At 42.6% G+C, this 27,322-nt stretch overlaps 1 protein-coding gene across 6 annotated transcripts in view; it reads left to right on the top strand.

Annotated features, from left to right (window-relative positions):
• The first annotated feature begins 13,210 nt into the window (after nt 1-13,210).
• SAMD12 (sterile alpha motif domain containing 12) overlaps nt 13,211-27,322 on the top strand; it is a 319,976-nt gene continuing 305,864 nt past the window's right edge. For 2 of the 6 annotated variants that reach the window (XM_036436837.2, XM_036436839.2), the window contains exon 1: nt 13,213-13,381. Coding sequence is in view for 2 of the 6 variants with exons in the window: in XM_045581393.1 (XP_045437349.1) it covers nt 13,369-13,381 (13 nt within the window). In the remaining 4 variants the exon portion in view is untranslated. Of the gene's footprint in view, nt 13,382-27,322 lie in introns of all 6 variants that reach the window. The other 4 variants (XM_036436835.2, XM_045581393.1, XM_036436838.2 and 1 more) reach the window with 4 other exon arrangements.

The following is a 27,322-nucleotide window of genomic DNA, read 5'->3' as shown; positions in this document are numbered from 1 at the left end:
GACATCCCATGTCATTTGACAACATGATCTGATTGGCTACCTTCACTTATGAATTGGTCAAATCTTAGAAATGGCAGAAAATGTAATGAAACAGAGAGCTATTTTTAAAGAACAAATTGTGTTTTATTTAGACTTTTATCCTCAGTTTTTATTATAATGTTTTTAATATATTATGAATTTTATGACCTGCAAATTTTCTATGTGAAAACAAGAAGCACATACACCAATGTTCTCAACTCCTTAAGAAAAAGATACATGAATATTAATGCATAGTATTAGCGTTTTGTTCACTCTGAGTTTTATTCCATTATTTTACTACCTATTGTTTTATATTTTTTTCATAAATTTATGGTTGCACTTTTTCTTCTAATATATTCATGGTATTGATGTATAAGTTTCAGTGCTAAGAAATGAGCAAACAGTATACATGTGAAGAAGTTTAAGGATAGAGAGATTGGGCTATTATAAGAAATGGAATAAATGTTTACTGCCTGCAGATATGTTTGAATCTAGATTTTAAAAAATGGCTCCTAACACTCTGAGAATTTGGAGGTGAAAAGTTGTTTTGGGGTTCTCCATTCCCTGATTGGATTTTGACTGCCGTCTCCTTATTTGCTGACTCCAGCAAAGGGTGAATATGAAGAGTTTATGTGTTTTACCTTTGAACAGCTCCACAGTCTGAGAATTTGATAAGTGAATTCCCTTTCTAAAGATTTGTTGTTCTGCAGTTTATATACACACACACAAACATATATAACACAGGTGTAGTAGCCCCCTGAGGGTTTGCCAACATCAATAAACTAAATGATGTCATGTCTGGCAAGAGACATTCTTCATAGAAAGCCAATGGGGCATACAGAATCCAGACATGGGGAGCACATATAACCAAACAGGCAGACCATGTACTAAAATGCTGCTTCTCTGTGCCAGGGTTTGGAAAAGCTGAGAAGTTGGGCTATTGGGTAAGACTATTCCTACCTAGAAGTTGTCATTAGTGGACAGGTGACTGGGTTAGGATGAGGAAGCTGTAATTATATGCTAGAGATCATGGAACTTAATCTGCTTGGTGACTTAATTTCCACAGCTCAGCCTCCTATGATTTCTGTCTTATCCATGAGAATTATACTGTGACTCTTTATTTGCTTCAGAATGACTAAATCTACTGCTAAACATGACAATGCTAATCCACGATATCTTTTATATTTTAATTATTTGCCTGCATATAAAAGTATCACATGTTCACTGTAGAAATATTGGAAAATTAGAAAAGTATAAAGAAAAATTGCATGTAATCCTATTGCTCTGAGATAAGACTTCTAAATAGTTGTGTATTTCCTCCCAGACTTTTTTCCTAGGATGTCTCCATCTGTATCCTCATATCTACACATCCACACCTACACACAGAACCCCACCTTCAACACGTGCGCACCGCGCGCGCACACACACACACACACACACACACACACACACAGGCATCCTCCATCAGTTACCGGAAAATTACTTCATTTGGTCACTCCTTAGTTTTCTTATCTATAAAATTCAGATAAAAATAATGCCTCCTTCATGGAAGTCATGTAAGGATTAAATGATTTAGTTTATGTAATATCCTTTCAGCCTTGTCTGGTACATAACAGACACTTAATACATGCTGTCACTATTATCTTAATGCACATACAGTTTTGTTTCCTTTTATTTTCCTTGAAGCAGTGTTCTACCTGCCTCAAGAAGGGCGATGGCCTGCCCAGCCAGCATGGCTCAGTGGTTGAGCATTGACCTGTGGACCAAGAGGTCCTGGTTCGATTCCTAGTTAGGTCACATGTCCCGTTTGCAGGCTCAGTCCCCAGTATGGGGCATGCAGGATGCAGATGATTAGTGAATATCCCTCATCATTGATGAAATTTTATATATATATATATGATGATGGATGGCCCTTGCTTACCTTCTGCCTGGAAGGTTGGACCTTCTGGTCTGCATGTTGCAGTTTTCTCTTCATGGGGTCTCAGTGGAAATGCAACCACTTCAGAACACCTTCCTTGATTTCCTATGCTCCCCCTATTTGCTTCACGGCACTTAATCACTAGGTTGAAATGACTATTAATTTATTCATTTGTTCACTCTCTCCTTCACTAGCACGTAAGATGCCAGAGAGGTGGGCCTTGGCCCTTGACCCTCTCCCCAGTGCTCAGAACAAGACGTGGAACATTCAAAATGTTAGATCTGGTGAACAAATGCTGAATGAATGATAATTTTCTGTGTTCAGGAAATGTTATTCAAGAGATTTAATGCTGCATAGCATTGTGTTGCATAAATATAACACAATCACTTCCTCTGTTTTGACCTTATAGTAAAAGGAATGATAGTTCTGCATACCCTAGTCCCTGTGACTGTGACCTTAGAGGGCAAAAGGGTCTTTGCAGATGTGATTAAGTTGAGGGTCTTATTATATTTTTCAATTACATTTTACATTCAATATTATTTTGTATTAGTTGAGGATCTTAATTTTATGAGATTGGGATTTAAAACGAGGCCATTTACCCTGGATTATCTACATGGACATGGTGTAATCACAACAGTCCTTTAAAAAAGGCACAGAAGAAGACAAGGTGAGCCAGAAGTAGAGGCTGAAGTGACACTCTTTGGAGATGCAAGAAGGAGCTCCATTGAGCTGAAAAAGGCAAAGGAGCAATTATTCTAGCAAAGATCCCAGATGAACCAACCCTGGCAAAACTGATTTTGGACTTCAGACCTCCAGAACTGTAAGAGACCACCTCTGTGTTATTTAAAGTTATTTAAGCCTGGCCGGTATGAACATGGACCTATGAACCAGGCAATTATGGTTCGATTCCAGTCATGACTTATGCCTGGGTTGCAGACTCCATCTCTGGAGGCTGGGTGAGGGCTAAGGGGACAGCCGATCAATGATTCTCTCTCATCATTGATGTTTCTATCTCTCTCTCCTTTTCCCTTCCTCTCTGAAATCAGTAAAAATATATTTTGAAAAAGGTTATTTGAATTTGTGACAGCAGCAACAGAAACTAACTTTTTCCAGGACTTTTTCTCATGATGCTGTGGACTTCCTTTTATGGATGGTCTGCCTGCCCTTTCAGTGATTTCACCATGGATCTGAGAAGCAGAGTTCCTGAAAGCTTGCACCACCTTACCTCTCCGCAGGTGGCTGGGCTAATGCCTGAGCAGCCTGGATGTTTAGAAGAGTCTGCTCCTTTGAACCACAACCTCAGGGCTTGCATACAATGAACCCACTTTGTGCAATAATCACACAAACACACAGAGATTGCTTCCCTTGGGAAACCAGGCATATATAAAATAAGGAAAACACAGGGGTGCTTCCCCGGCCCGCATTCTCTCTTTATTGGCACTCTAACCTAGAAGGGGTACGCAAGAAGGGGTTGGCCTGTAACACCAGACAAAGCTGCAGTTTCACTGCAAAGATCTAGACACACCTTTGATACCTGCCAGAGGGGGCTCTGACGTGCTGAATAGGACCAGATCCCTCAGGGAAGGCTGACACAAATCCCAACCTGTGAATTCATCAGAGAAGCCTCTGTGTGTGAACAGAGAGCGCAGGCATTAGGGGGTGTGATTCACATAGGCTGCCTGGCCATGGTCTCCCTGACAAGAGGGAGAAATAATTTACTTGGGGGACAAGTGACACGTGGGGTCCCTCAGGGCACAGTGTGTCAATAACCCTCCCTGCAGACAAGAAGTGCATTGCAAATAATTCAGTACAGACACTTGTGAATGATTAACTTTTGTGTTTCCCAAGGTTTTCCCACTTTCCACACTAGAACCATGCCACTCAGGCAGCATCCACACCTATGGTCTCAGAATGGACATTCTGACAATATCTCCCTGGGACTCTTATGCTCATTCAAGTTTGAAATCAGAAGTTTTCGAGTCTAGGCTGCATGGAAGCAGAGCCTTTGCGGGCTATGTCCCGTGTTGTATTTCCTCTGCCTCACACAATGCCTGGCACTACATGAGGTGGTCAACAAACACCTTTGTTTGAATGATTACTTGAGTGAATGCACTAAGGTAGGGGTGTCGAACTCAATCAGAGAAGGGGCCAAAATCTAAAATCCAGCCTAAATCGCGGGCCGAATGGTTTACTGAACAGTCATAAACTGTCATTGTGATGGAAAGGCAGTGGAGTGCAGTGATGACAGCGCGGTGCGGGCCACATTGCAAGGCCTGGCGGGACAGATTTGGCCGGCGGGCCTTGTGTTTGACACATGTGCTAAGGCATATTAAAGACAAATTTGAAAAAAATGCAAGTTGCTTGTGTATTATTCACTGTATTTTACACACACACACACACACACACACACACACACTTAAATCAAAGACTATGTTTTGAATTCATATCCCAGGCACATCAGCACAACTTAAGTGTCTGCAAGATTTACTCTTTTCTGGCCTTTGTAAAAGCCTAAATCTAAGGACAAGATCAAGACAAGAGAGCTGGGATGAGCCTGGAGATGTTACTTTCATGCCCAAGAAGAGGATGTAGGTCACACTCTCCTTGGGAATAAATGGACTTGGACTCAGTGGGGAATGATGTCCAGGATCCTGTGCCTACAGGGGTCCGAGGGAGGCTAGTCATATATATAATACTTGGGTGCTGCAGACCTCAGAAAAGATCCCTGCTTCAGCCCTGGAATAAATGCAACATTGCTGACTTCTTTCTAAATACCACTCCTACCAGATAATGGCCAAATCACCCACCATGCCACTGCCGGCCTAAAGCTTTTTGGAGCACCACATGAACCTCCCAGATTATTGAGTGGTCCAAACAAGGGACCTCCATAAATAAGAATTTAATTTCCCCCCAGCCTTGTGATATAAAGACTGAGTCAGATTTCATTGCATTTAAACCAATAAAAAGTGTGACATTCTCTTTCCTTAAATCATTGCCTTTAAATTTTTTTTTAATATAAAAACTTCAAATATATACAAAAAATTAAAAGGGAAAGAATAATGAGCTTTCATTATCCATCATCCAGCCCCAAGAATTACCGACATATTGCCAAACTTGTTTCATCTATACCTCCCACTCTTCATTCTGTTAGTTATTTTTACTTAGTAGCTGAATTGAGGTATAAAATTCATAGAATTCACTGTAAAATAATTCACCTATTGATTTTTTTGTGTGTATTTAATAGATGTGCAAATATCACCACAATACACGTTTATCACTCAAGTCCCCCCAGCCTGTCTCCCGATCCTCCTCTCCCCTGCCTGTTTATAGTTGATTCCTGCTCCCAGTCCTGACCCTGGCAACCATCAATCTGTTTTGTGTCTCCATAGATTTGCCTCTTCTGGACATTTCATATATAGCTACCCAATATGTAATCTTTGTTTCTGAATTCCATCATTTAGTATAATGTTCATCCATGTTGTCGTGTCTATAAGATGTTCAATTCTTTTTATTACTGAAGAATATTCCAGTATATGGATATACCACATTTTGTTTAATCATTCACAAGTTGATGGGCGTTTGAATCTGATTTGGGGTTTTCGTGTTATAATAATCCTATAAACATTCATTGAAAAGCCCTTTCAAGTACACATTTTCTTTTTCCTTCTTTTTTTTTCTTCTTTGGTGGGGGGTAGATACATAGGTTGGAATTACTGGGTCATCTGGTAGCTTTTTAAGAAACCAAAAACCTGCTTTCCAAAGTGATTGTACCATTTTAATTTCCCCCTTCCCCAGCAATGTGTAAGAGTTCCAGTTTCTCCACAACTTCCTCAACATCTGCTTTTGTCTCTTTTTTATTATACCCATTCCAGCACATAGAGGGTAGTATCTCTTTGTGGTTTTAATTTGCATATCCCTAATAACTAACAATGCTCAAAATCTTTGCATGTACTTGCTAGCCCTTCATATATCAAATGAAAAGTCTCTTCAGACATCATGGCCATGATGCAAGTGATATAACATATATATATATATATATATGTTATATATATATATATATATATATATATATATATATATATATATATATATTGGACATAAGTCCTTTATCAGATAGATGATTTATAACATTTTCCTCAAGCCAGTCTGTGGCTTGTCTTTTCATTTGATTAATGGCATCTTTTCAACCCCTCTGACCATGGGTGGTTATATCTGCTCACTCAGGATATACACAGGCTTTATTTCGTTACATTTAGTTATTTTATCTGTAACATATGACTGGGAAGCTAATTAATTTTTCAACCTTTACAAATTACAAAGATGTGAATCTGGAGAAACAAACTTGGGCCCAGTTTCTAGCTAATGGGCCTCTCTTTTGAGAGCAGAACAGCAAGGGTGCCTGCTAGGATTTTCATAGTGATTGAGCAGAATCAACATCTTCCGGTACATAATGGGGATGTCTATTCATTTATTTAGATCTTTAATTTTTGTCACCAATGTTTCGGAATTTTCAGTGTACAAGTCTTACACCTCTGTTAAATTTATTCCTAAATATTTTATTCTTTTTGGTGCCATTGTAAGTGGAATCATTTTCTAAATTTCATCTCCAGATTGCTCATTGTCAGTATATAAAATTGCAATTGATTTTTGTAAATTGATCTTATATCCTGGAGCCTTGCTAAACTGATTTATTATTTCCAGCAGTTTTTCCTTTATTTTCTGGTGGATTCCTTAGGATTTTCTAAATACACGGGTGACATATTTTGCACTCATATGCATGTGTGGAATAAGATTCATAGCAACCTAATTTTAAATTAAACGAGTTAGAATGCACTCAAGATTATTGGAATTGTGGTGCTGTGTCTGTCTACAGAGAAGAACGGGGAGGTGTCGCTGGGCCATGCTGGGAACCCCATGTCCCTGCAGCCGGTCTCATCTCTGCTACAGCTATGGGGACAGCTTCTTAGTCCAGAGTTTTATCAAAATGTGCTTACACCAATAGGAATGTGTCAGACGGAGAAATCCCCGAGAACTGCTGCATTTGAAGTGTTGCTTGGCCTGAGATGTTCTTGGAGAAGATTCCAGGGAAGCACAGAAGAGCATGGCAGAAAACAGAGCGGACAACAGTGTACTTGGTGCACCCGTGTGAAAAGTGTAAGAAGAGGCCCCTTCCCTCCTTCACACAGGGTAAGCAATAGTGCCAGAGCAGCATTGTGAGTCCTGGACAGAGTTTACATTTCCCAGAATTAGAGAAAGGCAGTGACAAAAAGAAAAGGTGTGGTCATGGCTAAACTGTTGCTGGGAAAGTCACAAAATCCTTACACGGTAACATAATTGAATCCCAACCTATGACTAAGTTAGTGTGTGCAATGAACTTAGTTTGCTTAATAGCAAGTGCTCAATAAAGGGTAGCTGTTTATATTATTGCTATTACTTTTTAAACTGAAATGAGCATTATTCTGTGACTCTCTCCAGCCAGTATTTGTAATGCTAAGGCAGTTCCCTGCTCAGTTTGATGGTCATCTCAGAGACAATATCAGGGGACTTTGGAGGCAGCTCAGGACAGAGATGGGCTTCAGAGGAGAAGGTGGCAAGGAAGGTGACAAAGAGCTTTTACAGAGAGATTTTCCTATGTCCACTGAGCATCATTCACAATAGTGAAGCTATGGAAGCAAGGTGCTCATCACAGATGCACACTCCCATCCCCCTCCACCACTCCATTGCCTGTGTCCACAGGTCATGCATATCTGCATACAAGTTCATTGGTTGATCTCTTTCCACCAAATGTATAATGACTTATATCCACCATTATATTATTACTAAAGGCCTGGTGCACGAAATCGTGCATGGATGGGGTCTGGCTGGCCTGCTCATATTGGGGTGATTGGGCTGGCCATGAGGAGGGGCCACAGGAGGTTGGTGGGCTGGCCCCATCCCTGATTGGAGTGGGGGGCGATCAAGGCGGGGCCATCTGGGGGGAAGGCTAAGGGCAGTTGACCAGCTGGCCCTGCCTTCTGGTCAAACTTCAGTAGAGGGGACAATTAGCATATTAGCCTATTATTATATAGGATAATATGATGCAGACTAGCTGATATGCTCTAGAAATCCTCTGTGGCTCAATCCCCTTTTAAAATCACACAGTCCTTCCCTAGAGAGAATTACGTATATGTAGGCATACACAGACACAAACACATCTTGATATTTTGCAGTGGTGACTCTGAATTCAGGAGGCTGAGGGTTGGACAGTAAACGAGAAGCAGAGCAACGGCCTATTGAGATATGGCTTTTTGTATTTTCAGGTGTTCAAAGGGAGAAGTGTCAGGGAAGATGCACAGTGGGAAGAAACAGTTTTCAAATGGACAACCTGAAACCTGTGATTGCCCCCAACAACCTGGAGAGGAAGAACCTCAGGAAGATTCACATGTACCATTGCTTATCAGAGTCTTCATGATATCCCATCAATACTGGAAACTAATCAACTTTAAGACTGCATTCTCCAAAAACCATCCATTGATATGTACTAATATCTGTCTTTGGTCCTTTATGTAAGGTCTGTTACACAGCCATTGAAGGGCTTGCATTTAACACTGGAAGGGCATCACCAAGGAGGATATTCCTAGAGATTTATGTGATCGTGGGAAATTATTTGGAGGTAAGAATGACTGACTTTTTGAGATACCGCTACAACCTTTCCATTCTAGTCCTTATCAGTGGCTAAGGGATAAGAAGAGGACAGTCAAGGGAGAAATTGTTAAGGATGAACTGGTCTAGGTCACTAATTTCTATAAGAATGAGGAAGCAGGAAGAAGGAGGACTCACACAATCATAAAACTTTATAGCAGGAAATGACCTCAAGGTCACCTAGTTTGGTAATTTTTCAAACTTGCATTTCTCCTTAGGACCTTCATACCTCTACGATGAGAATATCAACCCAAAGATAGTAATTACTTTATTTCAGTCCACCCAGCTGGAATGTAGTGGGAGGCAGATTTCAAACTCGGGTCTGTACGCTTCCAGGGACCTTCACTTTGCCTCCAAAGGCAGAGTCAACACAGCATCCCGCACCTGTGAGGCAGCACCCTAAGGAACCAGGGCCAAGGGGATGCTTTATGGTTAGCTTTGTTCTTTTCCTGAGACCAGTGCAGGAGATGAGAATGAAGGACCCCAAAGGGTCCATGGAAGGGATGTATTAGGGAGACAGAGACCACCTTAACAATAACACACCGCATCATTTAAGACACCTAACAGATACCACCCCATCAGCCTTAAAAACAATGGGGCAAAATTCAGCTGAATATTTCCCTACCCCATAAGATTTGCATTTCCTTGAATAAAACCAGACTTCCCAGAAACACCTTTCACATGGCACATTTTTCTCTAAGAGTTATCAGGGATTGGAAAAGGCAAGGTGATAGCAAAACCTGGGCCTGCACCCTGCGAATGGTTGCCTTATCTCTCAAGGCACCTCTTGGGCGCACTGCATTCCTTCTCTCCCAGGTGCAATCTAAATCATGTCCTCCGTCCCCATTTTTCTCTCCCTTCTTTGAGTTTGACAGACATTAAGATTGAGCCCTAGATCATGCCTTCAGGTTTATGAGGACAGTAATCTGTCATCAGCACCTGCAGTGCCTTCTCTCAGGCAACGATGGCATGAATTTCGACTCTCACTTTCTGACAAGTGATGGGCCTTTCTCACCTCTCATCATGAAGGCTCAACTCCATCCTTTTCTTTTGTGACAACCAATATGTTGGTGTTTTTTTTGTTGTTTGTGGTGTTTTTTGTTTTTGTTTGTTTTTTGTTTGTTTGTTTGTTTGTTTTTTTTTGGGGGGGGGCTCTGGGAAAATAACAAAGCACAGAGTTTCCCAAAGAGAAAAGGCTGCAGAGGTGTTATCCATATTACTCTCCTGCCCTTGAAGGTGAGAGGAACAAGGAGGTGCTCCTTGGGGATCACACCTGATAACCATGTACTCTTGGTCCTTGGTGAATTGGTTAAAACTCACTTTACTTCTAGCACCTGCCCCTTGTGAGTAATTCCCTTCCCATCACTTATTCACACACACAATTGGGATTGGGTCCTACTTCTCAAGCCTTCTTGAGAATGATAAATAAATTTACCTTATGCAAAGCCTAGTTTCTATAGGTATATTTTGGAGCTGAAATCTGCCAACAGCCATGTGATTTTGGAAACAGATCTTGACCTGATGAGACTTCAACCCAGACAATGCCTTGATTGTCATCTGTAAAAGACCCTGAGGCAGAGGGTCCAGAGGAGCTGCCCAACTTCCTATCTCATAGACATTGAGATAATAAAAGGGTATTATTTTAAACCACTGTATTAGGAGGCAATTTGTTACCAGCAAAAGGTAACTAATACAAGTGGTTCAATGATGTTGTTTTATTCATTCTTTCCCATCTTATGAATGAAGAACCATTTTTCTATAAAGATTTTGAAGAACCATTTTTCTATAAAGGGCCAGATAGGAAATATGTTGTTTTGCAGACCAAAAAGCAAAATTATGAATATTGTGTGGGTACTTCTTTATAATTTTTGTGGGTCACAAAATATTCTACTTTTGATTTTCTTGTAACCACTTAAAAATATAAACACCATCTTCAGCTTATGAGCCATACAAAGATAAGCAGTGAGTGATATTTGGCCCCTAGGCCATAGTTTGCCGAACTCTACTATAGAGGATGGTTGGGTTAAACAATTTGTTCATCCAATCTATTGTTGATGAACATTTGGATTGTTTCCAGTTTGTAGCTATTCAAATAACATAGCTATGAACGTTTCTGTATGTCTTTTGGAAAATTGTATGAAGATATGTTTGATTGAAACTGCTGTATTACAGAATAAGCCCATATTCAGCTTAAATGCCAAATGGTTTTCCATAGTGGTTGTATCAGTTTGGACAGTATGCATGAGTCCTTACTGTTGCACAATCTTGCTAAAAATTGGTATTTTCTGTCTTTTTTCTTTTGGCCATTCGACTGGAAATGTTTGTGTGTTTTTTTTTTTTTAAAGCTTCCCAGGTGCTTCTAATATTTATGCAGAATTGAAAACCGCTGTTTAACTGGTTTATCCTTCAGTACAGGGGTCTTCAAACGTCTCTCATTATGAGAATCACCTGGTGGAGGTGTTAAAACACAGATTCCCGGATCCCAACTATAAGAAGTGCTATCAGGAATCTGTGTTTTAACACCTCCACCAGGTGATTCTCATAATGAGAGAAGTTTGAAGACCCCTGCTTCAGTAGGTAAAAACACATAAAATTGCTCTGTTTATAGATTTTTTAAAAGTCAAATATTAGCTATTTAGTATGGTGAAACAAATATTTCCTTCACATCTTACTTACACTAAATGAAATTCAAACTGCATATCGGTTGAGAAGGCTCTTTAAAAGTTCAGGTGAAATGATCTTTTCATACCTGACCTTAGCCTAAAAGCTGAGCTTCAATGAAATGAGGTTTTTAAATTAAAAATGAATTTCAATGATTTTCACATTTTAGTATCACCTAGATTTTTAAAAGCTTGAGAGCAAACCAATAGTTTTTGCCCCTGCTACAGAGTAGAATCACCTATGGGTTTTTAAAACATCAGCCCCCCAAACCTCAAAAAATATCTTCATTCTGTAAGACTAAGGCGGGCTTAGGAAAGTGTGTTTGTAAAGGGCTGATGCACAATATTGAGAACTACTGATCTTGCCTCTCCTTCCATGACTTTCTTTTCCATTCATTCAATCTAAGGAAATGAATGCGTTGGTCATTTTGTATACTTGAGAGGAAAGACAGCACCTGGATTTCAGTTCCTCCCAGGTTTTTGGAGTGCTTGGTTGCATGTGTGGTTGGGAAAATGGTTCTGTCTCACTGAACAGGTCTCTTTTTACCAAAGCTGGAAGACTTGGGTTTGATGTGCACACAGTGATCTGGATTCAGAGTTAAAGTATCATTAGGGCCTTTAATGGATACACACAGGTCTTTTTAAAAGACCCAAACACAGCTATGTTACCTATTGAGAGGGCTAAACACATAGGTACTTAGTGGTAAAAACAAACAAACAAGCAATATATATATATATATATATATATATATATATATATATGACAAAAAAGAAAATTTGTCATGATAATGGAAATAATCAGATCTTTGTACTTCCTTAGTTATTATTTACTTTGTCCTTTCTTTCTTTCTTTCTTTCTTTCTTTCTTTCTTTCTTTCTTTCTTTCTTTCTTTCTTTCAAGAGTGGGGACAGAAATGCTGGGGACTGGGTGGAAGAGAAGTGGTACCATGTACAGTTCCAAACTCAAGGCCTTTCAAAGGCTCACTGCAGTGCTGGGTCCATTTTCTTCCCAAGGCCATTCCCTTCCTCCTCTCTACCAAGCTATAGCACATCTGTATTTCCACACACAGGGGGAAAAGTTTGACAACTTCCACTCTGGAATGCTACTACCCTCCACTTGACTCTCTCTTTGCTGTGTGTTCAAGGTACTCCCAGCACCTGTAACTGGGGCACCGGTTCAGAAGTTGAAAGCACACTAATTCTGGGGTGCTGTTAATTATTAGGCCCAGTCAGAGACCCCGGACAGGTCCCAGGCCAGGCACCTGGGAAGCTTCTTACCTTCGAAGTCAGACAGGTTTCCCTCTTTGACATCCTCAGATGGAACCCTGGTTCCTAGGTATTGCTCCTTAGGAATGATGCTTATTTAGAAATTTTAGGCCATCCGCCAACCCTTAGCTAAGTGTTAGCCCCCTGAACCACACTTGCCAGGATTCAGCCAAACCCCACCAATCCCAGGGCGTAGAGGAACAAGTTCCAACAGCACCCTGTGCAATGGCTCTCCAACCCAGTCGATGAACCACAGTCTGCTGGTGGTTCGGCTGTCCTCATTAAAAGGGTGGCCAAAGAGGCCAGAAAACAAGCTCAAGGGATCACACCACAAACCCTGCCTCCTTCCGCCTCCCACGCTATCCCCGCTAGGTGCTTACTCCCTTCTAATTGAAAGGGAGCTCTCAATCAGGTCTCTAAGTGCGGAACGAAATCCAGCTCAGGACATCTTGGGAAATGTAGTCCCTATCACCTCCAGGGGGTCCCCCTGTCCGCTTACCAACCCCCCCCCCCCCCCAGGAAGGATTTCTTTGCGTGGATCGGCTGAAACCATAGCTGCAGTCCGAGTGTGGAGGGGAGGGCGCGCCCCACCGAGGATTCGGGGTGTTTTAGCGGGGTCGGAGCTAAGGGAGGGAACTACACTTCCCAGGCGGCCTTGCGCGGAGCTGGGAGCCGGCTGCCTGTCTCTGCGTGACCGCGGCAGGTTGGTCCTGGAGCAGATGAGCGCAGAATATTTAGGCGAAAGCGCCAGGAGGGGGGTTGCGCGGGGAAGGAGGAATACCTCGGCCAAGAAAATTATGCATGCGTTAGGGAAGCTCTGAGAGAATGGCTGTGGAAGGTAAGGGACGCTTGGGCATTTTTAAGCCCCGTCTTCACCCGCGCACCCCAATAATACACATCCCCCCGGTGAATCTTGGGGGAACGTGGGGAGGAGAGGAACGAGGGTGGGGGCGAGCCGGCCCTTTCCTCCTACACCTCTTGGCGCTCACCTGAGCCTCAGGAGGCTAATAGGCGCTTTATTCAGTTGCTTTGGAAAGACACGTAGGTGCGCAGGACTTTACTGTTGGAGACGCAGTGTCCCTACTGTGCAAGGATGTGCTGGAAATGGGGGGAAAGCCTGCGAGACAGGCCGGAGGTCTTAGCCCCAGGTGCCCCTTTCGCTGTTCCCCTCCCTCTGGGCGATCAGCGGGGTGGCCTCTGGGCAGGGGATGCTCGCTTGCCCCCCACACACCTTGGCGAGGACCCTGGCAAGGTACGTCATCAAGAAGCATGCGTTGCGATTGGGTCCAGGAATCCAGGGCCCCTCGTCCTATGCTTCTGGCCGGGGAAACAGCAGATGCACCGAGGGAGTGGAGGTGCCCCTACACCTGTCTCTGTTTATACAACCCTCCTGGGATTTCAAAGTTTTACAGAAAGGAAATGGAATCAGCCAGGGATAAAAAGGAGAACCAACATATTCGATTTGGGTGAATTCCACCCCAAAGACCACCTGCCTCTTTCCTGGTATGATTCTGTGAAGCCTTTGGCTTTGCAGTTTGGGCTCAGCAGTGTTAACTCCTTTAAACTTCCTGGTTGAAAGCAGGGACAGGCGGTGTGTGAGGGATCCCGTTTTTTCATTTCAGATTCTCTTAGCTCGGAACACAGGCTTTCTTGTGGGGGGTCAGTTTTTGGGGGGCGGGAGAGGGGGTGGAATATGTGGACCAGACGTGGTTGTGATGTCAAATTAGAGGTCACATTGATAAAATGAAAAACAAAACAAAACAAAAACCATGGGACTAAAGGGAGCCTAGTTCACCTACAGAATTGTGGTTCCTGAGTGTGGCTCAGGTCAGAGGGGTAGCGGTAGGGGTTGGGGTAGGAGGTAAGAAAAAGAGGGCATGCCTGCTAGTTGCATCAGGCTTCCTGCCAAGGGGAAATGAGCCTGTTCCTTGTAGACTGGAGGCAATAAAGAGTCATAAGGGCTTGCTTGCTTCCCTCTCTGCTCCCCACCCCAGGTGAACGAAATGAAGCTAATTTAACTCTTGCTCTTTATAATTACTTCACCTGAAGTAGCAACAGCCCAGCTCCTGGGCTCAGCTCCCATTAATGCAGGAAACTACTGCCTTTGGGCTATCTCAGGTTCAGAGATTCCCAGCTGGCCAGCTCTAGGTATCTATTAATATCTAATTTATTTATTTCTATATATTTTTAATTATATATAACATATATGCCTTTGAAAAGAACAAACAAATAGCCAAAGTCTTTTTTGAGTTTTTTAAAAATATATATTTTATTGATTTTTTTACAGAGAGGAAGAGAGAGTGACAGAGAGTTAGAAACACCAATGAGAGAGAATCATCGATCAGCTGCCTCTTCCACCCCCTCCAATGGGGATGTGCCCGCAACCAAGGTACATGCCCTTGACCTGAATCGAACCCGGGACCCTTCAGTCTGCAGGCCGATGCTCTATCCACTGAGCCAAACCGGTCTCGGCCTTTTCTGAGTTTTCTGTGCAAATGTAATAATAGGGTGAGGATCTGGCTTTTTAAAAACCAATATATTTTTTATTGATTTCAGAGAGAGAGGGAGAGGGAGAGAGAGAAACATCAATGATGAGAGATAATTATTGATCAGCTGCCTCCTGCATGACCCCCACTGGGGATCAAGCCCCCAACTTTGGCATGTGCCCTGACCAGGAATTGAACCATGACCTCCTGATTCATAGGTTGACAACCAGCCACTGAATCATCTGGCTTTTTGTGTGTTAAGAGTTGATGATAAGTGAGGCATGTCTTTAGATTAAACAAATTGACAAAAAAAAAAAAAAAAAATCCCAACAAGGTAAAGTTCACCCTAAGCTTAGGGTCAAGGGTATGTTGATCTATGGACATCCCTCTTCCTACCTCACTTCTCGGGTGACATTATTGCTTCTTCTGTTCCCCACTTTTGTGTATCCCCAATGAGGGAAACTCCAACTGATTGCCAGTCCACAATGTACTTGAAAGCAATTTCCTACTCCCTGGAAGAAATATAGAATTAGTTGTATTTCTTGTCTGATGGGTTATTATACCCACAAAAGCAAGGGCTGTGGAAGGAAATATACATGGATTGTGGATGACTTATAAGGAAGAGAAATCTAGTGACTTATCTGGTTAACCTGCCTGTCTAGTAAACAGGAGATCCTGAGTTTGAATCACAAGGAGGTCTCCACTTGAAGAAGAAAGTAGTTTAAACTTTGGCTACAGCTATGATTCCTCTCTCTGGTTTTGCAAAGGCAGTTTTCTCTGCCCAGACTGGGCCCTTCCTGGTTACTTTTGCTTGGTCTTTTGAGGTTCTTCTGGGGACCTGTTTCAGACCCCCTTTTTGTCTGCCTTCAGCTCTCTGTCCTATCTAGGGGAGGTGCCTTCTGCACCAAGCATCCCTACCATACTTAATCTCTTACCGTATCCTAACTCTGACCATACTTAATCTCTTTCTCATTAGACTAGGAGACCTAGTCCCTTAAGGGTTGGGACCACACTTTCTGACTTTATATTCCCAGCACAGTGCCTGACCTATCATAGGTACTCAATAAATGCTCTTGGAATGCATGGGAATTAAATGCTCAGAGCTTTTGTAAATGACTCCATAGAGCACATGTGTCAAACACAAGGCCCGCGGGCCAAATCCGTCCCGCCAGGCCTTGCAATGTGGCCCGCACCGCACTGTCATCACTGCACTCCGTTGCGTTTCCATCACAATGACAGTTTATGACTGTTCAGTAAACCATTCGGCCCGCGATTTAGGCTGGATTTTAGATTTTGGCCCCTTCTCTGATTGAGTTCGACACCCCTACCATAGAGCATGGGACTTGCTTTGGATTCCAGAGATTTGAAGGTAGGGGGCACTTTTAAAGGATGCGCCTCTCTCTTTGGTCTTGTGTCTTGATACTCAAAAAAATCTTTTAGACCAGTAGCCCTCATCTGAGGGGGCATTGCCCTCTTCAGGGGTGTGTGGGAGATGGAGGGACTGCTGTTGATATTTTGTGTTCATGAGCCAGGGATGTTAACACCCCCTCAGGACTGTGTCCTCACATGCAAAGTTACCATCCCAAGACCAACTAGTAACCAGTGTCCACAAGTTCATTGGGAAACATGGACTCAGAGAATAACAAATGATGCCAGAGAAACTGGAATTGGAAATGTAATGTATGTTAATGACCACCGTTACTTTAATTTTTGCATCTGGAAAAAATAATGAGTACATTACTGTGTAGTTTCTGGAAAAGTTGTGAGGAAAAGGCTTGTACAAGGGTGCCTGGAACATAGATTCTCAACAAGTGTTATCAGAACTCCCTCCCATCCTTCATTTAAACAACAACAAGAACAACAAACCTATTTGGCACATGTTTTTTAATCCTAAATTTTCACTTATTCACGCCAGTCTTCCTAATTACTAACAAATTAGAAGGTTCTTAGGGTGTGTAACCTGTTTTTTAAAGTAAGCTTGAATTGTGAAAGTGTTAATAGCAAGTAGTGAGCGCATTCATTTTGTTGAAACTTGAGTTTAAGAGGAAAAATAGTTGCCTTTTGTTTACTGTTTGATGGATACCCGGATTTGTGTTTTCTTCCTTGAATTTAATGACAATAGCCTACTTCTCTGTTCCCTGCCCTGGCCAATCAATGCCTTGTTGCACCTTTGGGCATCGGGGCACCTTGCAGTTGTGCTTTCCAGCCATAGAACATTGTGATGGTCTGCATTCAGATTGGGGTTATCCTGGCATCCAATGTCTCTTTAAAAAAAAAACCAACAAAACATTGTATTGTATCAAATTATCCCAAATAGCTGGAGAACTAGGACCACTAGAAGGAAGGTACATGCAGAAGTCACAAGGTGATTCGCTCTCCATGGATAGACGGTATGTCCATTGCGGCATTGTTGAATAACAGAAGTATTACACAGGGAGAGAAAAAGAGTGGATTCATTAGGGACTGTGTTGTAGTCCTCTCATTACTCCAAGATTGGTGCCTGGCACTTAGATGGCCACACTGGTTGTTTTATAAATGAAGTATAAATGCTCCTAAGCAAGAGGAGGGTTTTCCAGGACCCTGAACCCAATTGATCTCCTTGCTTCATCCACAGAGCTTCAAGCAAAGTGGAGCAGATGAACCTGTACATAGTGTTTCTACTCCAGATCTAATAGGATAGCTCCCTTACTGGAAGAAAGATGATTTCTAATATTCAGCATCTTCCCCCCCTGACTAAGCAAAGATTGCAATCAGAAGGCTATGTGCTCTAAATGACATCTGTGTTAGGGAATTGGAATTTTCCATCTTAAGTGAACAAATTGACTTATCAAATAGTTTCTTGATGAGTCATTCAGTGCTCAGGTTCTTCAGTTTTTCTCCTGTAAAAGAGTGAAAAAACTGCCCATTATCAAATATTGTTAAGGTATGTAATGACAGCAGCTGGGAATAAGAGCAGATGAGAGAGAGAGAGAGAGAGAGAGAGAGAGAGAGAGAGAGAGAAAGAGAGAGAGAGAGAGAGAAGAAGAGAGACTTGTAGCAAAGAGAAGCAGTTGGAAATGATGGTTCTGGACCCTGCTTGAATTCAGACCTGGGTCGCAGAGAGTGACCATAGGAGATAAAAATGTCATGTTTATGGCAAGGCCACATGGGTCATTTTTTTTTTTTTCTGGCTTTGGGTTGAAGGATAAAGTACTAATATTGTATCCCAAGAGTGAAACTGCCCTCACAGAAGTGCCTGACTGTGATACTGACAGCTGGACAGCAGAGAGAATGGGGCTCCCACAGCAGGCAGGGGTGACTCAAGGGAAGTTGGGAGGCCCCAGCCACCTCTGCTTCATTCCCTTTCACAGACTTGCGTGGACCTCATCGTCTTCTCCTCTTTTGAGCAAAGCCCATGAGGGAGTAGAGAGAGACCAAAATAGTCATTGCTATGGCTCTCTTGTAGACATAGGAAGGAAGGAGGAAGATGGCTGTCTCAGTGCTAGCATACCTGTGTCTTTCTATAATACCTGCATTTCCTTGCTGGGAATTCTTTGTTGGCATCTCTTCTACTTGGTGGTGGTTTCTGAGGGCAGCACTGTGTCTTAGGCCTGGCCTATGGTAGACCTTGCATGAAGTATGTTGAATGAACGAATGAATGAATGAATGAATGAGTAAGATTATGGGTGCTTCTGATTTCCACAGAGGCCCCCAGTCATCCCTATGGTAAACTCCCAACATTGTTCATCTACGGAGTAGATGTAAAAGCAGTGGGACTGTGGACAAGTGTCGCCAGCAGGTACTTCTCTGTGCATGGTGTTACTGTTCGACTGACTACTACACCATTTCACTTATCACCAAGGTCCTTTTTACCCTCCTCCGAATTTTTATTTTGTTCCTTTGCCCCTAAGGTCTGACCTTCTCTCACCAGCAGCGTCTGTTGAACCACTCTTTAGGACATGAGAGTGGTGGAGAGAAGCCCATCGCTGACAATTCCTGTCTAGTGACTGAGCTGGGGGGCCTCCGGCTTGCTGTGGTGGTGGTTCCTGCCACTCCCCTCTCTTCCTGGGGACCTCACAACCTGTTCAGACAGGGCTCCAGGCTAACCCCACGGTTGGATTGCCCAGCCCAGCCCAGCCCAGCCCTTACTAATACCTTTCTTTCGCATCCTTCTTGCCTTACTCATACACCAGAAGGAACAAGGGCTGGTGCTAGTAAAGGGAGATTGTGTGGAACCTTTTCCGGTGTAGCTGTGGTCTGGAATGCTGACTCACAGTGGGTGTGGCGGCGGGGGACCTGTGACAGGAGGGGCTGCAGGGATATGAAGCTGGTGCTTGAACTCTGGGGAGTGTCAGGTGTGCATTTATGAAGCAGTAGAAAGAGGTGGGGGTGGATTGCAAACGCTGCCACTGGCCTTTCAGCGGGTTTTGCATTTTCTGTTGATAAGCAGTAAGAGTGCTGCCTGTGTGCAAGAAACTCTAGTAGATTGAGGACAAATCTAATAAATAAAGGAGCTTAGCCCACTCTGCCCCACCCCTACCCCCTTTTGGTGAAGGAGACAGAGAAGCAGATTAGGCTGGATGATATAAGTGCTAAATAAAAGTCCAAGGGGTATGACGTGGGAGGTCTGAGAACAAATGGAGCATTGAGTTCCCAGTGGGGTGGGGAAGCCTAACCAAGGCGGTAGCTTTTGAGTGAGCTTTCGGTAGGAGATGGATGGACAGGGAAATGGGAAAGGGCATAACAGAGTGACGTATGTAGAATATGTTCTACCTAATGGATCTCCCTCCCCCCACCCTCAAGTCCTGGTGTTATGGTGGCTTAGCCCTTATGGACAGAACAGTGAATGAGGATGCTCCTAAGTTGTGTCTGGTTCCTTCCTTTTCCCATAGGCTCCATCGTTTGCTGGGCCAAGGCTTCAGCACTCCCAGGCCCAGTTGGATCTTGCCTATAGTCCTCTGGAAAGCAGGGGAGCAAGCCAGGGAGCTTCTCTCCTGTAAATCAGGCCGATTACTCCCCAGTTTTCTGAAGAGGAAATGCAGCAGCTCTACCAGCTCTGAGCTGGCTCAGGAGAGCACATGTGGCTATATTTAGTCTGATTTCACTAAAGTGTGGGTGCAAGTAGCTGCCTGTGCAGCTCCATTCCCCGAGTGAAGAGCACCAAGGGGTGGCAGCTGTCGGGTGTCAGGGGCGGCAGCCTCACTGCCTCCAGCAGCCCTTTTCCAAGGGCACTGGGGCTGGGAGGAGCCAGCTGGCAAGCTCAGTTCCTCTGCTCCCCGGCTGCCCTTGCTGCTGTGGAAGGCGTTGGGTGATGTTCTGCCTGGAAAATCCCAGGTCTTCAGTGATTTGACAGATGTTCCTGGACTGGCCATGGGGTATGAGCCTCAGAGCTGCAGCTGAGTTAGAGAGCCGAGGCCCAGAATGGGCTCAGGACAGCTCACGGTGCACTGTTGGGGGAGGGGGTTGCATACCACTCACAGTGCTGTCTTTAAATGTACAGGCTTTGCAGCCAGCCTGGGTGTGAACCCCATCTCTGCTGAGGACCTGCTGGGTGGGCCTTGGCCATGCACTCAACAACTGGGAGACGCCTTTGCTTATCTATGGAATTGGAATGTTAATATTATTCATAGGCATGTTGAGAGGTTTATATTAGTGTCAATAAAGCTCTTAGGACCCCTCCTGGTAGTGGCTCAATAAACACTCAGTACTTGTTAGACAAGATGATGGTGATGCTGCTATCTGTCTCTCCTTGTCTTCCTGCCATACTTAAGAACGTGTCTAAGTCATTTTTATGGCCCCCTGGTGATGTAGCGTCTGGTATAATAATCAGAGATACTCATTGAAGGAATGTAGGTTCTCAGAGTTGGGATCAAACCAACAAAATGTACTTGGTAAACTGTAAGATATCCTTACGTTTAAATGTGTTACTTGATTTATAAAGTATCTAATCCCTGCAGTTATGAGGTAATAGAGGGAAGTAAAAGTATTTATGAGTATATTCATGAAGGACTCATCATTTAAATAATTTTTACCTTCCAAAAATTTACCTGCCACATAACACTCACAATTTTGTAGGCTGAGCTCTCTTTGATAGTCTGATAATCACCCAACCATGCAATATAGTATGTATGTATATTGATTGCACAGAGAAAATTTAGGTCTTTCAAAAGAGAAAAAATTCCATGAACTCAATGGAAATGACATTGGAAAACAGGTGGAATCATACAGCTGTGACTTGATATCTGGCTGAGTTAGACTAGAAAACCATTAAAGAAGAGAAAATTGACATCAGATGCTGACTTGATAAGTACCAAAGGAAAAAAAAAATTAAAAACCAACTAAGAATTAAAAGAAGTCTTTGTTTAAAAGTGATACCCTGAAAAAAAATTTTGGGGGGGGGAGTGGGGGGGAAATGATCTTTTTAAATGGGCTATGCAAAGTTGAGTGTGAAATGACAAGTGTCTTGTCCTGTTGACATAAATTTTATTACAGAAGTTATATAATTTTTTAAAAATTGAGTTTTATATGTTTTTATTGATTTCAGAGAGAGGAAGGGAGAGGGAGAGCAAGAGCAAGGTAGAAACATCAATGATGAGAGAGAATCATTGATTAGTTGTCTCCTACCCTCTATCCTCCTTACTGGGGATCAAGCCCCCAATCCAGGGATGTGTCCTGACTGGGAATCGAACCATAACCGGGTTCATGGGTGGATGCTCAACCACTGAGCCACACAGCAGGGCTAAAAAAAAAAAAAAGGATTTTTATTAAAAATGAACAAACAATTAACTAAATTTGGTCAAATAGGAGATCATGTAAATTCAGTTTCTCAAGATACAACATTATTCAATCTATTTTACTGTTAATTTAAAACTTTAATCCCTATTTCAAATATCCCCTCTCTATTCTGTATTAGTATTTAACATTTTCTTTAATTTGGTATTATTTACATGCTGTAACATGTACCATTTTTGGTTGCATTTTGACAAACATATACAATCACCACACAATCAAGTTAAATTCCTACACCCCAAAGAGTTTCCTTGTGCCATTTCACTATACCCACACTCCCTGACAATCACTGCTTTGCATTCTGTCCCTATACTTTTGTCACATAAATACTATCATATCCTATGTTGCCATTTGAGGCTGGCTGGCTTTTACTTTAGTGTAATGCATATAAGATTAATCCATGTCCTTGCAGGTATCAGTAGCTGAGTCCTCTTAATTACTCTGTTTTGTTGCGTTGAATGGATGTACCACAGTTTATCCATTAATGAGGTACATTTGGATTGTTTCCAGTTCTTGGTAATTGTGAACAAACCACTATAAATAGTTGCATCAAGGTTTATTTATCTTGTATAAATATCTAGTGTGAGGTTCTAGAGTCAAATACTGTGTTTTTAACTTTCTAAGAAATGGCTGGCCAGTCTTCTAGAGTTACTGTGCTTCCCTCGTTTTTCCCTCAATGTGGATTTTCCCCCCTCAGTATTAATAATCTGACCTCACACAACTGAGAGGATGACATTAACAGGGACTGTGCAGGCAGTCGGGTAAGATTAGAAGGAAATGCCTTTGCAGTAGTGGGTTCCTTGAGCTGCATTATAGACAGGGAGGGTAGCTATAGCAAACACACACACTGGTGTCAGGCCTTCACGCTGGGATATAAGCCTGAAATACCACTAGTTTTGCCTCCAGAAGAAAGCTGTTACATTCCCTTCACTAATTAAAAAATACCAGAATTTATCATCAAGTTCTGGATATTAATTTTTTTTTTTTGAGTGTGTGTGTGTGTGTGTGTGTGGTGGTGGTAGTGGCGGTGGAAAAACAGGTAAGGAAAGCAACCCAGATGAGGGAAGGGCTTACCTTTGTAGGAAATTAGGCAACAATATGAAGGCAGGAAGAGGGAAACTATGTCAAAGAGGCCACTCATGTTGAGTTAGAGCAGGGAGTGGTGCGGACCTTAAAAGGGATTGGTCTTGCCTGCCCAGGGGATTTAGGGACTTCCTTTAGCAAAGCCTAAAAGGTTAGTTGATTCCGTTTCTAGAGTGATTTAAATTTGGGGGATGGCAGGGGTCAGGTTTGTTCGATTCTGCCTTGGAATTTGGTGTTTCATTAGCTGTCCTCGTAAACAGTAGGAGAAATGCTTGGTTCATAGGCAAGACCCATTTTTAGCCACAAACCCCGGTATAGGACCTGACAACAGAATCTGTTATTGCTTCTATAATACATGCAAAGGACAGACTTGGGTGGAGATACAGTTTGAGTGAATACGCACTAGGATCTCTAGGGTTTTCCATGGTCCGTGGAACCAGGGGATAGAACATTGGAATTTGGAATTGGTACAGAATTCCTAGATGCATGGTTGCCTTCACTATAAAATGCTGAGTTCAGGGTTAGTTGCCTTTTTTTCTTTTTTCTTTTTTTTTTTTTATTTGAGGAGGCGCCTGTACATTATATGGAGGTGAAACTATGATATCAACCAGGTTTTATTAGATGTACTTTACAGGTGACTTCGTGTGGAGTTTCTTTATACCTCCTTGATGACCGGTGGTTTATAGGTGGAGAGAGCAAACAGTAGCCCAGAAGTAGAAATACAGCTCCTGGCATGGCTGAGTCATCGCCCTGTCTCCCCTTCCCTCTCTGGGAGGCAGCAGATGTGTGTCAGGATTTTCAGATGCCAAACTCTTGCTTTCTGTTTCTTTTCTGCTCTCTGAGAGCACATAGCTTTTTAACGTTGTGGTTGTTTAATAAATATTTCTGCCTGGGAAAACTGTAGGGCTGACATTTGGTGTTAAAGTCATCTAGGAAACTTATTCGCTTATGGCATTTACTTCTGGTAGCTTAGAAGTGGACTGTTCTTCATTTTCCATTCACATATAATTTATTGAGAAGCTGTGGGCCAGGCTCTAGCCAAGTTTGATTTACTGTCCTGCAATGGGTGGGGCAGCTTGGGAAGAACAGGTGTGGAGAAGGCCCTGCAGAGATCTTATTTCCTCAGGGATGAGGTTGCCCTGGGCCCTGGATAACATCTGCATCCCCATTCCCTTCCCTTGGTTGTTTTGTTGTTTTGGTTTTTTGTAAACAAGAAACTCGTGCCCTTAATCACTTTTTTTCTGTTTCAGTGTTGCCACAAATCTTTCATGTATAAAAAACACAGTATCTGTGAGGCACAGTGAGACCAAGGACAAGAAATCGAGGTTTGCCTGTACCACTCTTATCTATGACCTTAAGTCATTTTTAAAATATATTTTATTGACTTTTTACAGAGAGGAAAGGAGAGGGATAGAGAGTTAGAAACATCGATGAGAGAGAAGCATCAATCAGCTGACTCCTGCACACCCCCTCACTGGGGATGTGCCCGCAACCAGGGTACATGCCCCTGACCTGAACAGAACCTGGGACCCTTCAGTCCGCAGGCTGACACTTTCCCTGAGCCAAACCATTTTCTGCTTACGTCATTATTGATAAAATTTTAGGGAATCCCTGAAATAGGGACAGGGCTTTTAATCTAAGATCACAAGAAGAAATTAAAGGTTTCGTGAGATTCTTAGCTTCTTTACAACTGTATGCATGTCTTGTATGTGGGCATTCTGTGTGATCTTTATGAGGGAAAGGCCTAGGCTTTCATGCTATTCTGATGGAGGCTCAGGATGAATCAGATGAATTCCATGGGAACATGCATTTGACTTTTTTATCATCTGAAACATCTCCAGTGCCTGTAACCTCTCTGAAACACAGAAAACCCTCAACTGTTGGTTGAATAGACAAGAGAACTAACGTTATTTTGTGCCTATGCTCAGCCAGCCTCTTGCTGTCCAATCTGTCAACATGAGTTTTCATAAGACAGTGGATAAATGGTCCCTCCTCCTCCCCATCATTGAAAGACCTTAGGTCCAGAGAAGATAAGACATTTCCCCAAGGCCACACAGCTAATTTGGGGTGCAGCTGGCCTTTTTTGCCAACTCAGCCATATTTGAGAGCCCTTGCTTTTCACTGTTGTGTGTTGCTTTCTGGTTTTGGTTTTGTTCCAGTTTGGTCATTTGGTTCTGGTTTACTTTGTCTTTAGGAAACATTAGTGACTTAAGAAAAAAAATAATTATAATAAAACATCATTCCTCAATAGGGAAAATTATTTTAGGGTTTTGGATTAAATCTCTACGAAGGCGTTGATCTCAATATTGGCTCTCTACAGTGTAGTTTCTCTCTCTGTCAGGAGTCCCAGGTCTTTGGTTTTGTTGCTGCTGCTGTGCCATGCTATCTTCCACATTCATTGTTCATTGTTTGCCTAGCACCAGTGGGTGTGCCTTTCTATTTATATGGTAATACGTTTTGGTTGTGCACCTGTGATAAGATTAACAGCTGTCAACAGCATGGAGAGATGTAAAAGAATCTAAGGCTATGAACCGTCCCCTCAGGGGGCTTACTGTTGAGTTGGATTCCGGGCTCTGGTTGTAAATGTATCCCAGTAAAAAAAGGTATGAACTCCAGCAGGGTAGGCTGTGTAGGGGCTTCATCAGGGGAGTTGCCAGGCCCACAGAAATGGCCCCCTCGCTGAGATAATACAGGAAAGAAAAAGAACAGGGAGAAGCAGATGTAAGAAACACTTCATAGGGGGGTAAAATATAGGATTTGGGATTGTTTAAATTCTAAGGTATGGCAGACACATAATTGCTTCCCACTCTGCAACAGCTCTCCACTGCCAATAAAATCATGCCCAGGCTCTCTAGCATGGGTCATAGGGGAACTCTGTCAGAATGGACTGTGCTAGCATCATGGGATGCACAGCCAGCCAGCAAGGCGTGTGCTGGGAAATGCCCATGGATCTGGCAAGTAGTAAAGGCATTCTGATGAGATGGGGAAGCAAATCCATATTAGAGTCCTTCAAAGACTAAAAGGGTAACCAGAACATGACTCCTGAAGTAAATGTATAGAAATGGAAAGAAGGAACTGGATAGAAGTGGAAAGAAGGGACAAATAGTTGGAGAAAGAGAGAGATCACTGTCAAAAGAGTTTTATATTCATGACGAGAAATTGGAAGAAGGAAGACAAAGGGCCTTGCCTAGTTCAAAGAAGCTCATATAGGAAATATATGAGAGTGTTTATTGACTGTGTGAATTAATCCAGTAGAGAGGAAGATTTTAAAGACACAAAGGATAGAAGGGGTGACTGTTAGAACTGGACCATCAAGAGTTTAGACGTATTACCTCTTGCAGAAAGTGCTGTTCTTTTTGGAAGGGATGAGTAGTGCAGATAAGTGTTGTTAACTGTAACATAACCACTTAACTAAAAATAGTAATGCCTGGATTGTGTGCTCCTGCTGTTCTTACTGCTTATCTATTAGCTCATTCTTCTAAACATCAGTCCTACCTCAGTAGGCCCATTAGCATCCCTTATAAATAACTAAAGGGGCACAGTGAGGTTAGTAACTTGGCTGTGGTCACTCAGCTAGTAAGAGGCAGAGCTGGGATTGGATAAAAATAAAAGGCTTCCATCCAGTTTCCTATTAAGGACACTTTGGAGAATACTGGAGTAAGACATCAGCTTAGGAATTTTCTTTAAAAATTAGACTATTAAAAGATGACCTACTATTATACTGTTATATCAATTATATCTCAAATAATTTTTAAGGATGACCTATAAGAACATGTGGGTCCTTGATAATTTATTTTGTGATAACTAAGTCAAGGTGAGATAGGGATGAAATAAGAGGATCTCCAATTTTTATTTTTATTTTATTTATTTATTACATATTTTATTGATTTTTTTTTACAGAGAGGAAGAGAGTGGGATAAAGAATTAGAAACATAGATCAGCTGCCTTTTGCACACCCCCTACTGGAGATGTGCCCGCAACCAAGGTACATGCCCTAGACCATAATCGAACCTGGGACCTTTCAATCCGCAGGCCAACACTCTCTCCACTGAGCCAAACCAGTTTTGGCAGAACTTTCAATTTTTAAATGTTGGGGGAGGGTATAATTTTCAGAACATGAGGCCTTGGTGGGCTCTTGCAAGTGGAGCAGAGGTTGGGTGCATAGGCCAACCAGCAGGTACCATGAGGGAAATCTGACCCTATAGCCTGGGTTCGGGGTTTTAGGAACCCAACAGCAAATAGGGCTGATGTCAAAAAGGAAAGGTGAAACCGATGCTGGAAATTAACTTGGGCAACTTTACTATTTTGCCAAGGCAAGAGCATGCTTCCCATTCTCTTCTTCTATCTCCTGCCCCCATCCTGCTTTGGGAGGCCTTAAGAATTGGGTTTCCAGCATGCGGAGGCATTGTCCTGAGTCTCCTAGTAAGGGAGAGTGAGCTTCC

Source organism: Pipistrellus kuhlii, unplaced genomic scaffold (assembly GCF_014108245.1).
Source record: "Pipistrellus kuhlii isolate mPipKuh1 unplaced genomic scaffold, mPipKuh1.p scaffold_m20_p_14, whole genome shotgun sequence".
Lineage (NCBI taxonomy): Eukaryota > Metazoa > Chordata > Mammalia > Chiroptera > Vespertilionidae > Pipistrellus > Pipistrellus kuhlii.
Note: the sequence above shows the minus strand (reverse complement) of the source record. Positions and strands in the feature narration are given on the sequence as shown.